Raw genomic sequence first — 17,562 nt, forward strand, 5'->3', positions numbered from 1 at the left:
TTTTGCTTTGGGCCTCAAAAAGCTTATTTTCCTTTATTTATATTGGTGTTCAATCATCAATCGGTACCTCACTACACTGACTCACTTTAGGGCAAAGGCAGTCATGGTTTCTGTTGAAGTTGTGCACATGTTTTATTCTTAGCCCATTTAAAAGCGTTACCAATGCCACTGTGAGTCGACATTGACGTAGTAAAAATGTGCTGCCGTCATGCTTTGATCTGAGGGTCCAACACATTGGACTCGATTGAGGTCAGAGAGAACGGTGGGAAGTGGATGGCATTTGGGAAATCTCTCTTTGAATTCCACTGACAAAATCAAACAAGATGAAAGCTCCTGCGATGGAAGAGATGTCTGTCTTTTTGGCAAGTCTTGAGTTCATTGCAACCGGTCCATAGAACCCAGGGTGGAAAGAGTGCAGAGCCGCAGCCAGAACCTCGTGGAGCCCTGTGGCAAAACAAGGACTCTTTGTGCTGTCAGGGAATATACCATGTGTCGGTGAAACTATCTCCATTACAAAGCACATTTCCACCCACTAAAGCAAGAAGGACAAATGGTCGTGAATATAAAAGGCTTCAACAGAAGTAGCGGTGTACCGCTAACATGTGTTGGCCGGGAAACCATGTTATGTTAACAACGTTAAACAATGTTTTATGCAGTCCCGGGTTTCTACTGGATGGGAGTTCTGACTGTAGCTGTGTAGCATGGATAGCTTTTACCACTTTAGAAAAAAGATTCTGTGTATTCGTTGGACGGGGCAAGCAAACCACCGTCCACAAGTTAATGCTAATGCTCTCTTGATAGTACTTCGCTGTGTTTGAACAAGTACCGTGCGGTCTGCTCTGTGTTTGTTGTAACGTTACAGAGAAGAGATTCTGGGCCCGGCACTGGAAGCAGCTGCGTGAAAGGGTAAGACATCAATGTCGAGAAGGACACGATGCACTTGGACTTTCCCACTACTGGACATTTTCCACGGTGTCTCAAAGGTGCATTAGGGATCTCTAAATGAGAGCAGACTTTCTGAGAAACATAAATATTACATAGCCTATCTTAATCGGCAGCGTCCGACTACAGCAGTGGCTATATGGTGCCATCTGGTGGTCGTTGACACCCTGCATAGATGCGGATTTCTACCTATTGACCTATCAGCTTTTGGAAACAGGGAAATTTAATTCGAAGTGCTATCATTTTAGAATGCAAACCGAGTTGAAGGTATAAGTTGGAAGAGTTGTACCTTTCTCCAACTTAATCGAGCCAATTGTGTGTAACGTTATTATGTATGGTTCGACAAGATAAACTCCAAACCATATCATAGAAGTTAAAGATCTCAAGGGAGCAATTATGCCGATTCAATTCAACCAAAAAGTTTCAAATGTACAGCGTAATACCTCTCTGTCTGACCCCATCCGCCTCCAGGGCTGAACTGGGACCAAAAAATGGCCCTGGCATTTTTGGCCATGGCAGCCCACCATGATTATTTATGCGTCATGCGGAGGCACACAACATACCAGAGGATATATCCGCATATTGTGATGTTTTAACAATTAAAATAAAGCGCAGTAGCCTACATGGAAGAGAGTAACCATGTTAAAAAAAATGATACGCTCTTTCACCACACTTGCATAGACTTTTGCAGCTAGGTCAAATCTCCTCTAAAATGACTAATGCTTATAGTACAGTTTGAACCGTCTCACAATCAGCTAAAAATGCAAGAACACAACAACAGGAAGAATACAAAATATATATGTATTATTTTTTTCACACTAACTAAAACACAACAAATTATAACAACGTCAAAGTGGCACTCTAAAGTATGAGAGAGAGAGAGAGAGAGAGAGAGAGAGAGAGAGAGAGAGAGAGAGAGAGAGAGAGAGAGAATCAGTTTAAGGTATAGTTAAAACAATCTTTAGGTGAACAGAGAGATAACAGCTCATTTTGTACTTACATTTCCTGAGATAAAAGGCTGCATGGACCTTGGGGCTCTAAGGGAGACAGAAAGGTGCGGCCAGATATGCTAGATTCATCTGATACTGTCTCTTCTAGAATTGAAATAAGAGCTATTTAGTAAACTCACAATGAAACAAAAAGAACAGATGTGAACTCCAGATGTGAACAGATGTGAAGGCAAACATTCACGCCAAAAAAGACGAGGGGGGAGAAAGAGAGGCCAGGTGGGTCAAGAGAACAGTGAAAATTAGATTGTTTTAAAAAATGTACATTGACAGTATAGGTGTCTTTAAAGCAATGCAATAATGGATAGTTACATTCATTACAGTCACTCTGTGAAAGTAGTAGGCTTTATGACCATCCAGGTGGATGGCAGTAACAACACATAACAACAGTAGGCCTATACAGCATAGTAAACTTACAAATGTGAAGAACGCCTGTGAAGTCCACACCACTGAAAGGCACATCCCTGCATGGGGGACAGGGCAGCCTTTTTCTGTCAGTTAGTGACGTGACTGATTGACAGCCGAGGCCCAAGAGGCGGGACCTCGGCCCTCTGCTGTGTGTGTGATAGGTCCAGGGCTAGCCCAGAACCAATCATAATGAGTAACGGCCTGGGCCAAAGTTTTACTGAACTTTCAGGTTATGTTGACAGCCCGCACGACCGAGAGGGAAGGAACCTACCTCGGCCCTCGGCTGTGTGACATGGCTGGGCCGGGCTGGGCCGGGCTGGGCAGGGCCGGGCCGGGTCCATGAAAAAAAAAAAAAAAAGTATCAAGTAAACCTCGTCGGCCCAAAAAGGCCTGCCAGCCCACGCCCGGTACGCCCGATGGCCAGTCCAGCCCTCTAGTGCGCAGCGCACACGATAAACCCGCCGACCTCTGCGCGCTTGGCTGGTAAAAGTGATGGACTCGATACGGTTGAACTGCGGAGGCCTTTCGCTGGGAGGCGGCGTGATGACGCTGCACCAGGGGTTTGTGGCGGGTACGGGCACGGCCGAGCTGGAGCCTGGAAACACCGTGGCTGGGGTGGTTGTCCCACGGTGACCATGGATACGTGCTGCGTTTATTTTCAGACCTCAGTGGATTTGGATGCCCGGCCGCGGTTTTTCATGGGGATTTGTGAACTTGGAGCGTGTTTGGATGTAGAACCAGATACCAAAAAGAATGAAGTGTTTGACATTGGTTTGGCGCTGGGAGCACCACGTGCGTGGGGCCTACGCGTCGTCCGCAGCACGGACGTCGAGCAGTCGATCCTTCTTTCACCTCTTCATGCCCTTTCCTTTGCCTCTCTCTCGCTCTCTCTCTCGCTCTCTCTTGTGCTCTCTCTCGCGCGCCCCCCCCCCCCCCCCCCCCCCCCCTCCACACCACAACTCGGACGGGCTTGGGTGTCCTGTGACGTGAGAGGCTAAAAGCAGCGGCAGATTTATTTACCGGGCATTTCTCAAAGTTACATCGTTTTTTAATCATGAATAATAATAAACCATCGCATGCCACCATGCCCTGACAGACACTTGTAGAGCGCGAGACGGAGGATATGCGCATTTGGTGTGACGCAAGTCAGAAAAAACCGAGGAAAGGGAGGCGGAGGAGGAATCGCTGCCGTCAGCAGCGCTGCCTTTCTGGCCCATCATCACGTCCGTGTCCTGGCGACCTCGCCGCGGCCTGTTCTAACGTGAGGTCCCGGCGACCCGCTGGCTCACTTGGGCCCCGTTCCTGAGTCGTTCATTGACCGTCAAATGGAACGTGATACTTAAATAATTCACAATTAGCTACGTCTCTTTGCTTAATAGCACGTGACGAGAAAATGGGCTCTCGAATTTTCCAAATGGAAAAGAAGAAAGGTTAGAAAGATGGGCAGGCACCCAAAATTGTGTAGCTACTGGAGTCTCTCTCTCGCTCTCGCTCTCTCTCTCGCTCTCCCTCTCCCCCCTCTGACTCTCCTGCTATCGCTCTCGTTCGGTCTCTGGCTCTGTTTCTCTCTCCTCGTCGTGGTAGGCCTCCCTCACTCGGGCCTCTTCATCCATCACAACAACATTTCTCATCCCTAATCCCTTGTCTTCCGGCAGTGACGCTGAAACCGCATTTGGCTCCGAGGCACATTTTTCCGAAAATGTTTTCTCTTGCCGTGTAGCTTTCCAAGAAACCTCCGGGTTTGCCAATTAAAAGAGCAGTAATTCGTCAACACTTGGCAGCATTCCATTCATTCGAAAGTAAAACTCCCGAGCTTGTTGAAAATAAATTATTTATTTAGGTTTTAGTTAGCAAAGATTATGACGCAGTGAGTGGACGGCACTAGTGTGCGTCGTAAACAACATAGATCATCTGTGTCATGTGTACGCCTATCTCTCGCGCACACACACGCACACACACACACACACACTCTCACACACTTGAGAAGAGCTATATATACACTATGTTTAATGAAATGTTTGCAATCTAAACACGCATAGTGTATTCCCTGTTACGTAGTGTGGTTTGGGTCAGGCCAGCTTCTCCAGTGCGGTGTGTAAGACCCTCAGGTCTTCCTTCATCTGGCCCAGGGTGTGCTGGATCTTCTCTGGCTGGTCCAGGACCTCCACGCTGCAGGTGAACGGGTCGTAGCAGACCGAGAAGGGCCGGTTGATTTTCGCAGAGAACTTCCTGTTGGGACGAGAAAGTGGTCCTTTAAAGGAGCCCTGTTGTGGGCTCACCAGGTGTGTGAAGGTTTTCGGCAACACAAGCTGTTTCCCTCTTACACACTTTTTGTATGTTGTACGTCCTTGCACCTTAAAATAGTACTTAGCATGGTGTAGCTTTGTTGTCTGTGGGGAATGGGTCAACCTAATGATTGTTAGTGCTTGGCACTTGGGTCTATGAACTGTACTGACAGCGATATATTGTTGTTTTTCTTTCTTCGGACAAACTTATTGTAAGGCACTTTGACCAGACTTCTTGGTGGACTGTACCAACTACGGTGGGTTGATCTATATCCACCAATAGGGGGCCCTTTAATACATCTTCCCTTTTTCTTACGTGCATGGTCATGCATGCTCTTATAGATTTGGTTGTTTATGACATAAAAATCGTTTATTACGTTTTTGGTAACGATTTCAATCCAAAATGGCCGCCCGCCTCACCTCAGCTTGACCTTGGCATCCTCAAAGCTCTCGGACACAAAGTAGACGGGCTGGTAGGTCTGGTCCTGGTACGGCTGGACAGACGTCTGCTCAGGCTCGAACGGACGGCACTCGGGCTCGTTCGACAGGGCATACTGTAAGACAGGTCCAATCCGACTTTATTGATGGAGCCCATTTCAGACGAACAATAACAACTCAAAGGCGCTGACAATCGTTGTAAAAGGAGAATAACAATAACGATAATATAATATAAAGCATACGGTTAGGCCAAGTAAATATTCCTAGAATCCGTCTCAAGTAGAATAGAGGCGTGCCAAAGTCAGTACATCATATTGATAAGCGTTGAAGTTGCAGCCTAAATACAATAAATAATTGGGATACATCGAATGTGTAAACCAGCGATAAAAGCGGACTCGAACATGATGGTAAATAATAGAACATAAAATGTGACCCGAAAAAGCCCTCCAACCCCAATAAATTCACTTAGAAGCTGGTCTGCATTTAAGGATTGTTGACCCTTTTTGAGGACGGGGAGACCAGATGTCTTTCTGATCTATGTTGAAGAACCGAGGAGGATGGAGGAAAAATTAATAACTTACAACTAGTTCACCATATGAGGACAGGAGGCCGGCGCCATACGCCTTCAAAGCACCGTTCTGTTTGCAGAGACCGAACTCCAGGGTAAACCAATACAACTGTTATGGGGGGGGGGGGAGAAAGCCAGATGGTTACACATCATAGTATGCAGTACCGAACTTACATCCCTAGATGGTGACATAAACCCAAAATGTAATGGCCCCCACCAACCGTCCCCTCAGTTAAAGGCGTCATTCCCTGAGGAACCGTTTAATCTTGTTCCTTTTGAAATACGATAGAGTTGCATATGCATGCTGAACGTGAAAATGTCCTTCTACCTCGATTGCCTGCATTTGCAAATCAAAGAAAATAGAGGCATAGGCAAGCGAATTAGAAAAGCCTCACCGACTGACGTCAGTTGGTGAATTAGTATTCATGGCCTCGCTGACCTTGCCATGCGACGGCCCGAGGGAAGACAGGACTTACTTTGCGACCAAGTGACACAGAGCCCATCTGGGCAGATAGGGGGTCACAGCAAGGTGCTTACATTGCGGAACAAGTTTATGCCTGGGCTATTTGTGGCGATGACAAAAAACAACGTTGCATCTCTTCGCTAAGAAAGAAGAGTTGAGGAAGCAATAGTTGGATTGGACATTCATTCATTCACGGGGCACGGCGGGAGTCGTTGCGACCGGGAGTTGCGGGAGTGCCGGGCCGCGGTCACGTTGCCCGGGCCGCGGTCACGGTGCCCGGGAGAGAGAGAGGGAGAAGGGTACTCCCGTGACTCCCGCCGTGCCCCGTGAATGAATGAGTGAATGTCCAATCCAACCGTTCCTTCCTCAACTCTTCTTTCTTGGCCAAGAGATGCAACGTTGATTTGTTGCCTCTGCCATCTGTGTCTCTGTCTCCTTCTCCCTCTCTCATTCTCCCTGTTTCTCTCTCCTTCTCCCTCTATCTCGTTTTCTCTCCCTCCCTTAATCTCTCTCTCTCTCTCTCTCTCTCTCTCTCTCTCTCTCTCTCTCTCTCTCTCTCTCTCTCTCTCTCTCTCTCTCTCTCTCTCCTTCTCCCTCTCTCTCTCTCTCTCTCCCCGTGTTTCTCTCTCCTTCTCCCTCTCTCTCTGAGTCTCTCTGGAAGTGGAATGGGTTTCATTACTGTGATGACCTGTTCTGTTAGCCAATCAGAGGCGAGACATTTGCAAATCATGAATATGCATGAGTAAGAACCAAAATCCTGTCGTTCCTCCCCGCCCACCTCGTCTGCCACACTAGAACAGGGTGAAACAGCATTTTTTTTTCACCAAAACTGACACACAGGCCATTCATTACTACTAGTGACCAGCGCTAAATGAATGAAAAAAAAATTGTTCAAATTTGTGCAATATTTTAATTCCTCATTGCTATAAAAATGATATTCAGATGGAGGGTATATACATTATTTTATTATCGATTAACGAGTGTTTAGTGATGGTCACACGGCTAAACTCTTACCGTTGAAAGTTTTTCAATGTCCTCATCGGAAGCTCCAAGCGAAGCTAGTCCAATCTCCTAGAGAGCAGATCAACATGATGAGGTTCCACTCAAACTCAACCCGACCCGACTGCACCACATGTACACATCAATATCAAAACTCTAACCATGGTCACTGCACAAATGCCTCAAACGGTGGAACAAAGTAGAAAGATTACCTGTGAAAACTCTGCAAATTCCTTATCAGCCAGCATGGGAACGTGACCCAGAAGCTCATGGCAACAATCTCTGTCGAATAAAAAGAAAAACGAGGAGATCAGCGATGCGCTACAAACGCTGGAAGGATCAGGGCACCGTCACCACGATACCGGGCGCAGACCGGGCGGCGGGCGGCTGGGTTGGGGGACAGGGTCTGGATGAGTCGTGGGGACTCACGGCTCGGGGGAGTGCATGGGCGTTGAGGCGTGGCGGATGTACTGGGTGCACTGGAACACTCGGAACGCCAGGCTGGCCAGGAAGTCCCGGGCGGAGAGCAGCCCCACGGCCGGACGCAGCTGGAAGCCCGTCTTCTCTGCGAGACGGTCGGGGGAGAACGAGTCCCGGTAAGCATATATGTGACATGATCATTTGAACGTTATTGCTGGGTTGTTGTAGTTCAGTCGTTGAGTTAGGCTTTGTTTTTGGCACTTTCTTTGAACTGGAAAGGTGTTAGTGTTAGCGAGCGTTTGTGTTGTGGAGCAGCCGTGAATATGCACCATGCTTTGTCCTTTTCTCAGAATTACCTCGAACTAAAAGTCAATACACAATGCGTCACTCAGTTCCTAGCGACTGAACCGTTTCACACAGGCTTCCTGTTCACAGATATCTGGTGCAGGCTCATGAGTTGATGGAGGATTTGGAGGAAAATCTGCCAGAAATACTTCAGCAGTGCTACAGCGATACAACGGCGAATAATATTTGTAAAACGCTCGATTTTCTCACGCGTTGTGAATGTGTTGTTCAGCGCACACCTGCACAGTCTCACAGATGTTTTCCTCCCTCTTTTAGTCTTTCACTCACTCCCCCCCTCCCACACCCCCTCCCTCCCTCCACACTTACTCCCTCTCTCCCTCACTCACTACCTCTCTCCCTCCCTCCCTCCTCTCTCCCTCCCTTCCTCCATCACCTCTCCCTCTCCCCCTCTCTCTCTCCCTCCCAGTCTGTCCTCACCTTTGAGAAACGCCGAGACTTCCCGGAGCTGTGGGATACGGTCGTCTCCGTAGCCACACTCCCGCTCTAACTGCTGCAGCGCGTCCAGGAACTGTCGGCAGGCCATGCTGGGGTAGATGCTGCGCAGCGTGCTGTAGACCTCCCTCCTGCGGCGACACACGGGGTCACGTGGCACGTCGTGCTATACGTCTCACCTATAGAATTCATTCAACCCATCTCCATGCTTGTTGTGTGCTGCGGTGCCGCCACCTCACCATGTGGCGACTTCCTCTGTTGTGTATTCCACCGTAGGCAACGGGTCCCCCCTGTGTCCAAAAAGAATCATTGCAGTGAGGCCACTATTCACTATTAATATTCCATTCTGTTCTATTCTATTCTATTATTACTAGTATTCACAATTCTTACTATTCACTATTAATATTCCATTCTATTCTATTTTATTCTATTATTACTAGTATTCACTATTCTTACTATTCACTATTAATATTCCATTGTATTGTATTATAATATATTATTACTAGTATTCACTATTCTTACTATTCTTACTATTCACCTCTATTTACTGTATTTTAGTTATTTAGCAGACGCTGGTATCCAATGCGACCGGATGAGGGATGGGGACACTGGTCTTACGGTGAATTCAGATTCGAGGATGTCCGTTTGAGGACTTTGGGAATCGAACCCAATATACTGGCTAATGCCCCACATGAGTCCCCAATAGTGAACATCTTTAGAATAAATGCTTAAATTCTAAAAATGCTCAAATATTTCTTGGATTTATTTGCATTTTAATTCCAATTGGCAATTTCCTAATATTTTGGCAGAGAGACAACACCTTTTCCTATTTCTATATGTGCACCTTAACGTGTACAATGACAATAAAGTTAAATTAAATTGAATCGACAGGTTACTCACTGTTTGTAGCTGAATGCGAGGTCGGATAAGAGCGCTCTCCGTTTTCTGTATTCTGGATCACTGAATCCCTGCAAAACGGGAATGATTATTTCGTGCACATTCTTGGGGAAAATGTAAACACATAACGTTATCCAGTATAATGAAATACATACAGGGTGTTCCTTATCCACGTCGGGATCAAATTTGGTGATCAGCAATTTGCACCTGTCCAACTCTTTAATCTTCCGAGGGAACCAGGGAACTGCGTCGCAGAGGAGGAAGACTATTAATGATTAAGCACATGCAGCAATGAAGCATTATAAAAAAAAACAGTCAAACGCATTCCCCTAACAGGCCGACCACAGGAGAACACTTTACGGAAACCGCGTAGCCTACCTTTTTCTTCCGGGAAGGTGCGGATGTCGTCCGCCACCTTTCTGAGTGAGTTGATGAAGACGTCGAGGTCCGCGCCGTGCACCTCACACCTGATGAAGAATTCCAGGTCCCCCGGCCCCGGGCTGTTCTTCCCCTTCCTCGCGGGTCGACTTTCCACATGGAGAAGTTTAGCTTCAAACGTCTGAGGTGAAAAACACCACAGGGTCCAGTGTCACTAAACTCATATTTATTTTTCTAGAAATTACGAAATAATTTTTATTTTATTTTTTTGCTCACCTCGAATATCTTCCCCGTTTTGAAGAACCCCGAATTCTTCTCGTTGCTGAAGGCGACCACGACGTTCAGGACGACCCGCTCGTCCTTGGTCTCGAAGCCCTGGTGGTCTCCGTGGGGCCCGGGCGAGGGGGGCCCTCCGGCCCCTCCCGTGCGCTCCTTCCGCGCGTCTTCGATCAGGCTCTGTCTCCTCCCCCCAAACGGCACGCTCTGCACCGCGTTGTCCGTCTTCATCTCAACGATGGCACCTCTATCTGTAGTGCGTAAAATAACAATCTTAACTGTATTTGACCTGATTTGTGTGTCCCCTGTCGGGAAAGGACCGATGTGATTGGATGTGTTGTCATTCGGGGCTATTTGAGGACCTGCCTACCACGCGTGGACACTTAATATAGCTCGTCATTTGAATAGTTTATGGAGATCAGTTACGCAATAGGCCGACGGGATTTATGTAAGGTATTTTGCGTCATAAGCCTACATTTTATTTTGTGGATAAATCAGATGCTTTGGATCAAGACATAGCCATTCATCCGAGCGTTCGTTAATCTTATCAATAAATGTGTGTTTGGGGCCTATATAGTAAGCCTTATCGCCCCTGATAATTGATCATTATGTCTGGGATGAGCAACCCTAATTTCTGATAGACGCATTAATCCAACGTCCTGATCAAATTGACCACTTGATTATCATGTTTTTTTATCATTATCATTTTTTTAAGAGTATGTGTTTGGGATATATGCCTGCCTAACAGAAGTTCAAACAAATTCACACGAGTCCTTAATATGTTTATTTGTTTTATCAATTTCACAGTACATGCATTCAAAAGAAAACATAATAAACATCGTCAATAATTGGCTATTTATAGGTTCGACTGCGGCAACGGAAAAGCCATCTAATCTACTTCTCTCTTCTAATATATAAGGTTATAAAACTAGGCCTACGTCAGATAAATGGGTGGCTAAAATATTATGATTATATAGGCTGGTATAAAATACGATGACGCAGTGGTTTTATGAAAGAAAGAAATAATCTTCAAAGGAGACTCATTAGTAGCCTGATTGGTTATATTTACAGTCATCTCAAAATGTCAAAAGGTTAAACATTGAACAACTGGCTCATGTGTTCACAATTATAGCTTTTGGCGCATCAATGGACAGAAGACAATGACTGCGCCTCTGCGTCGAGTCATCACTCATCATCGCCGTCAAGCCTGCTATCTAAAAGCATGCAGTATGACAAGGTAGGCTACAATGTTCACTCCAACTTCTTCAAGGCGTTGCACAGAAGGCCCATCTCATCTGAAATATCAAACATAAAGAAAATGTAAACGTATTTTGTAGAATTGTTCTCAAGTAGGCATCATTTACAGATTATAATTAGTAGCCTACATAGCCAACATGTATTATCACAACTGCTAAATAAGGCTGACCACATAGGCTATATTAGCTTGCTGTCGTATTACATTTCACATAGCCTACTGTTTAATAAAATGTAGAATAACCAGCTGGTTGTTCCTAAACGAACTAAAATAGATTAAAAAGGAAAGCCCCGTGCTGCGTTTGTGATGTGTGTGTGTGCGTGTGCGTGTGGTGCGTGTGTGTGTGTGTGTGTGTGTATGTGTGTGTGTGTGTGTGTGTGTGTGTGTGCGTGCGTGCGTGCGTGTGTGTGCGCGCGCTTGCGTGTGTGTGTGTGTGTGTGTGTGTGTGTGTGTGTGTGTGTGTGTGTGTGTGTGTGTGTGTGTGTGTGTGTGTGTGTGTGTGTGTGTGTTCCGTACTGTTGATGTTTTCAGCGAGGTTGCGGAGCTGCTGGGTGTTGTCCAGCACCTCGATGCTCTGCGTGTAGGCGTTGTAGCGCACCGTGAAAGGCCTGGGAATAGTAGCGGCAAATTTCCTGTAGGGGGCGGAAGAGAGCACCAATCATCAACCATAGAAATTAGACCTTTAAAGGCAATAATGCGAATAACATCCATGAAATTGATACAATTGAGCTGTACACTTCGAATTCGATTTATTTATTGCAAATACATATATGTTTGTTATAGATGTTGAAACCCCAATACTTGTCATAAGATGATTAAGTATGTTCTGTTTCTTTATTTGTTGATCATAATTATCGTTGTACCTGACTCTCTCCTTGGCATCCTCGAAGCTTTCAGCCACAAAATACACGGGTTGGAATTCAGTGATCGGGTATTTCTGGAGGCTGGTCTTCGCCGGCTCAAAGGGGCAGAGCTGGGGTTTGTCCGTCAAACAATACTGCGTAACAACGAGACAGAAGGAGGGAACCATTAAGGCCCATTCACACCCTACGGTAAATACGGATACGGACAGTTTCGTCCGGATCCGGAGGTATGGATCGGCCTTTAGGGTATTTATCTCTGCTTTGTATTACACTCCTGACGACGACCAACTAAAGAAGGGCATCAACAAAAAAACAACGTTGTAAACATGCTGGTTTTCCTATTCAAATAATCAATAACAGGTCAAGAGTGAGAATAAAACAACAGAATAAAACATCTGTACAATTTTACATATAAGTATAAAATATATAAATCCTGATTCGTATGGGCGTGGTTTTGTCTCTGTAATTAACATTTCCTGTACGTTTTATGTAACTGGTCATTTTTCCAGAATTAGGGTCATGAATTATTTATCATATCACAAAATAGTGTCCTGTATTCATTCCTGTTTGGTCTTGGTTTCCATGGAAGCGCTCTACTGGTCAACAGGAAGTGCAGTTGGTTGGCATCAGCCCCCCCCCCCCCCCCCCCCCAGCCTTAATGTGGCTCTCAGCAGGGTGGATCCTCTGCTGCCCCCAACTCACATCACTGAAGTATAACTGTCTTCCGCCCGACCATCACTAACCTACCCATCCATCTCCACTAACCAACCCATCCATCACTAACCTACCCATCCATCTCCACTAACCAACCCATCCATCACTAACCTACCCATCCATCTCCACTAACCAACCCATCCATCACTAACCTACCCATCCATCACTAACCTACCCATCCATCTCCACTAACCAACCCATCCATCACTAACCTACCCATCCATCACTAACCTACCCATCCATCTCCACTAACCTACCCATCCATCTCCACTAACCAACCCATCCATCACTAACATACCCATCCATCACTAACCAACCCATCCATCACTAACCTACCCATCCATCTCCACTAACCAACCCATCCATCACTAACATACCCATCCATCTCCACTAACCAACCCATCCATCACTAACCTACCAATCCATCACTAACCTACCCATCCATCTCCACTAACCAACCCATCCATCACTAACCTACCCATCCATCACTAACCTACCAATCCAGCTCCACTAACCTACCCATCCCGCTCTACTAACCTACCGATCCATCACTAACCAACCCATACAGCTCCACTAACCCATCCATCACTAACCTACCCATCCAGCTCCACTAACCTTCCCATCCAGCTCCACTAACCTACCCATCCATAAATAACCTACCCATCCTTCACTAACCTACCCATCCATCACTAACCTACCCATCCATCACTAACCTACCCATCCATCACTAACCTACCCATCCATCACTAACCTACCCATCCATCACTAACCTACCCATCCATCACTAACCTACCCATCCATCACTAACCTACCCATCCATCACTACCCTACCCATCCATCACTAACCTACCCATCCATCACTAACCTACCCATCCATCACTAACCTACCCATCCATCACTAACCTACCCATCCATCACTAACCTACCCATCCATCACTACCCTACCCATCCATCACTAACCTACCCATCCAGCTCCACTGACCTACCCATCCATCACTAACCTACCCATCCATCACTAACCTACCCATCCATCACTAACCTACCCATCCATCACTAACCTACCCATCCAGCTCCACTAACCTTCCCATCCAGCTCCACTGACCTACCCATCCATCACTAACCTACCCATCCATCACTAACCTACCCATCCATCACTAACCTACCCATCCATCAGTAACCTACCCATCCATCACTAACCTACCCATCCATCACTAACCTACCCATCCATCACTAACCTACCCATCCATCACTAACCTACCCATCCATCACTAACCTACCCATCCATCACTAACCTACCCATCCATCACTAACCTACCCATCCATCACTAACCTACCCATCCATCAGTAACCTACCCATCCATCACTAACCTACCCATCCATCACTAACCTACCCATCCATCACTAACCTACCCATCCATCACTAACCTACCCATCCATCACTAACCTACCCATCCATCACTAACCTACCCATCCATCACTAACCTACCCATCCATCACTAACCTACCCATCCATCAGTAACCTACCCATCCATCACTAACCTACCCATCCAGTACCCAGTGATCTACTCACCCTGTCACCCTAAGACATGAGTCAGGGGGAGGTACTAAGCGTACGCTGCAGGTTTCCCCCCAGTGACACATCGACTAACCCTGCACCTGATCGGCCCACGTGGGAGGCCGCCTCACTGGACACACTAAATCAAGCTAACCCTGTCGGTCCTAACCTTTGGACCCCCAACACAAACCACGGTTTGTGTTGGGGGTCCGAAGGTTTATTGATAATGGCCAGAAGGCCTAGTGCTCCCCAATCAGATCGATCCCATAAGTTACGGTGAGTAACTCAAATAAGTAGAAAAACGTGGGTGAATACAAGGTGAAACGAACACATCACATTACACCTCACCTTGCATTGTAATAATCACTAGAGCAGTGTGTTTGTGTGTGTATGTATGTGGCCTTTGGTGTGAGGTGTGAGGAAACGAGGACACACAAACTGCCGGAGCAGAAGCTGCAGACCAACCTGGAGTTCTCCGAACGACGAGAGCAGGCCAGCGCCGTATGCCTTGATCTCAGTGCCCTGTTTGCACAGACCGAACTCCACAGTGAACCAGTACACCTGGGGGGGGGGGGACATGGGACCACAAAGGGGTGAGGCGCAGCTCAGGCTGGGGTCAGAGGGCACCAAGCAGGGGTCATGTCTGCAGGGGGGAGGGTTGGGTCTCGTGTTGGGGGTACTCACGGTGGCGAGCTTCTCGATGAACTCGTCGGGGGCTCCCAGAGACGCTAGACCTATCTCCTGCGTGGAGAAACAAACAAATGAACAGACACACAAACACACATGGGTCAGGACGCTGCAGGAGCGATGGGGAAGAGAGGACGGAATCAGACAGCCATGATTTCTTTGTCGTCGTTTTCTGCTCAGCCTTTGGGTGAAAAAATCTGAATTCCTCATAGTGTATCAAACCTAGGTGACAGCACATTGGTCTCCGTATAACGACACTGAATTGTATTTGGCCGTACCTGGGAGAACTGTGCAAAGCTGGGATCAGCAAACAGTGGAACGTGGCCGAGCAGCTCGTGGCAAATATCCCTGAAGTGGTGGAAACACGACGAGAGAGAAGATATGTTTTGGATAAAGACACCATGGCACGGACACTATACAGCACTAGAAAGGTTTTCAAATTGCACGCCATGCATTAAACACATATATAATACAATACAATTATATAAATACATCTTCCACTGCTATTTACTAACCCTAACCCCGGGTTCTGACTAAAGCCCCCCCCCCCCCCCCCCCCCCTGGCCTAGTCTCACAGGGACACACAGCCGGGTGGACACACAGCCGGGTGGACTCACAGCCGGGGGGACTCACGGTTCGGGCGTGTACATGGGCTTGGATGCGTGGCGGATGTACTGTGTGGAGTGGAACACGCGGAACGCCAGCCCGGCCAGGAAGTCCCTGGAGGACAGCAGGCCGGCCACGGGCCGCAGACGGAACCCCGTGCACGCTGGAACGCGGAGAGGGGGTTTAAGGTTTCGATAATGAGCTGTCGGAATAATCGGAAAATCGATTGGGAAAACTCGCAGCTGGCAGCGCCCTCTCTAGTCGCTGGTCATTGCCAAGGCAAGCTTTGCTACCTAGTTACAAACACTGTCTAGAGCCCACACTTAGGTTAGCTAAAACTGAGGTGCTACGATTCCTAGTAAGCGAAACCTGGTAAGCTACTATACCTTGTTAGCTAAAAAACCTCTGACTTCAAACCTTGTAAGCTAAAATACATAGTACTTATTGACTTATTAAGTTAAAATACCTAGTACTTATTGACCTAGTAAGCTAAAATACCTAGTACTTATTGACCTAGTAAGCTAAAATACCTAGTACTTATTGACCTAGTAAGCTAAAATACCTAGTACTCATTGACCTAGTAAGTTAAAATACCTAGTACTTATTGACCTAGTAAGCTAAAATACCTAGTACTTATTGACCTAGTAAGCTAAAATACCTAGTACTTATTGTCCTAGTAAGTTAAAATACCTAGTACTTATTGACCTAGTAAGCTAAAATACCTAGTACTTATTGACCTAGTAAGCTAAAATACCTAGTACTTATTGACCTAGTAAGCTAAAATACCTAGTACTTATTGTCCTAGTAAGTTAAAATACCTAGTACTTATTGACCTAGTAAGCTAAAATACCTAGTACTTATTGTCCTAGTAAGTTAAAATACCTAGTACTTATTGACCTAGTAAGCTAAAATGCCTAGTACTTATTGACCTAGTAAGCTAAAATGCCTAGTACGTATTGACCTAGTAAGCTAAAATACCTAGTACTTACAAACCGGGTTAAATACCTGGGAAATTGAATCTGCCACGCTACATTAGCTGTGATACTTAGCTACATTAGCTGTGATACTTAGCTACTGTTAGCTACACCTGATCAACTACAGCACCTTTACACCAGGTGAGCCACGTCATTCCCGACGTTCCCTCCCGTTCACGTCCCCCCCTACCCCAGGTGAGCTTTGCGTTCACGTACATTGCAGGAAGCGGGAGATCTCCTCCAGCTGAGGGATGTTGTCCTGCCTGTAGCCGCAGTACTTCTCCAGCAGGGGGAAGACGCGGTTGTGCTCGCGGCAGGCGTGAGTCGGGTACAGCGTCTTGAGCTCCATGAAGACAGTGCCCCAGGTGGTCTTCTCCTCCGCTGTGTACTCCACCTTGGGGATCACCTGGCCACTGCGGGGGCGGCGGGGGGGGGGGGGGGTTATAGTTACTCCACACATCGGGAATCCCCTGGTCGCTAATCGAACGTAGCTTCTTCTTGTTAGCTTGCATGAGAATCCAAACGTTTTTTGATGCCTCAGAAATCTGAAGGCAGTTATTTGATTGGCTGAGAGTTTGAGTGTCCAGTGAGTGAACTGTCGATGTTTGTTAGGATGGGATGTCAGTGTCTCTATAGTCAAAGTCAAAGTCAAAGTCCGCTTTATTGTCAATTACAACACATGTACTAGACAAATAGACAAATCGAAATTTCATTCGTGTCACATGTAGTGTAATTTGTTGTATTACAACATCTTTAAGCCTAATTATCAAACTTTTGTGCTTGGACTTTTTGGGTTTGCAAGCAGTTGTTCTATACCATCAAGCACATTCTACCGATCACAGGTCAAATGTTTTTGGAATGGACGTAGAGTGACCTAACAACCTTCTTGTCTATGTAGCTACATGGGTACGATGATAGTCAATTCTGAATAATTAATTTGCCAAAGTTATTGCTTTCACCTATAGGGTTCAGTCCTCGGTTACCATGACCTATCAGACGGCTGAGCCTCTGAGTCCTTGGTTACCATGA

General features: G+C 46.5%; 2 protein-coding genes across 2 annotated transcripts; both read right to left on the reverse strand.

Moving 5' to 3' along the window:
- Positions 1–4,203: 4,203 nt before the first annotated feature.
- Positions 4,204–10,111, reverse strand: th2 (tyrosine hydroxylase 2). The gene is made up of 12 exons (XM_056588511.1): positions 9,880–10,111; positions 9,604–9,784; positions 9,381–9,469; positions 9,229–9,296; positions 8,568–8,618; positions 8,314–8,459; positions 7,540–7,675; positions 7,323–7,392; positions 7,126–7,182; positions 5,662–5,757; positions 5,063–5,196; positions 4,204–4,586 (listed from the first exon to the last, which is right to left on the reverse strand). The coding sequence occupies exons 1-12, from the start codon at positions 10,108–10,110 to the stop codon at positions 4,427–4,429; spliced, it is 1,419 nt and encodes a 472-aa protein (XP_056444486.1). The 5' UTR covers position 10,111; the 3' UTR covers positions 4,204–4,426.
- A 512-nt stretch (positions 10,112–10,623) lies between these two features.
- pah (phenylalanine hydroxylase) lies at positions 10,624–17,008 on the reverse strand. The gene is made up of 8 exons (XM_056589414.1): positions 16,750–17,008; positions 15,587–15,722; positions 15,232–15,301; positions 14,951–15,007; positions 14,732–14,827; positions 11,998–12,131; positions 11,651–11,766; positions 10,624–11,174 (listed from the first exon to the last, which is right to left on the reverse strand). Exons 1-8 carry the CDS (start codon positions 16,991–16,993, stop codon positions 11,131–11,133), a joined length of 897 nt encoding a protein of 298 aa, XP_056445389.1. The 5' UTR covers positions 16,994–17,008; the 3' UTR covers positions 10,624–11,130.
- Between the last annotated feature and the right edge of the window lie 554 nt (positions 17,009–17,562).

The sequence above is a fragment of the Gadus chalcogrammus genome, chromosome 4 (assembly GCF_026213295.1).
Source record: "Gadus chalcogrammus isolate NIFS_2021 chromosome 4, NIFS_Gcha_1.0, whole genome shotgun sequence".
NCBI lineage: Eukaryota > Metazoa > Chordata > Actinopteri > Gadiformes > Gadidae > Gadus > Gadus chalcogrammus.

Bases quoted from the DNA above. Each gene is read 5' to 3' on its own strand.
- th2 (XM_056588511.1), bottom strand. From the start codon at position 10,110: ATGAAGACGGACAACGCGGTGCAGAGCGTGCCGTTTGGGGGGAGGAGA. The intron at 8,460-8,567 runs GTGAGGTGGCGG...GTGTCGCCGCAG, and splicing joins ACAGAGGAAGTCGCCACATG to GAGGGAGGTCTACAGCACGC. The intron at 5,197-5,661 runs GTAAGTTATTAA...CCTGTCTTACAG, and splicing joins CCTCATATGGTGAACTAGTT to TATGCCCTGTCGAACGAGCC.
- pah (XM_056589414.1), bottom strand. From the start codon at position 16,993: ATGTGTGGAGTAACTATAACCCCCCCCCCCCCCCGCCGCCCCCGCAGT. The intron at 15,723-16,749 runs GTACGTGAACGC...TCCGCGTTCCAG, and splicing joins GATCTCCCGCTTCCTGCAAT to CGTGCACGGGGTTCCGTCTG. The intron at 15,302-15,586 runs GTGAGTCCCCCC...CCACCACTTCAG, and splicing joins CCCATGTACACGCCCGAACC to GGATATTTGCCACGAGCTGC.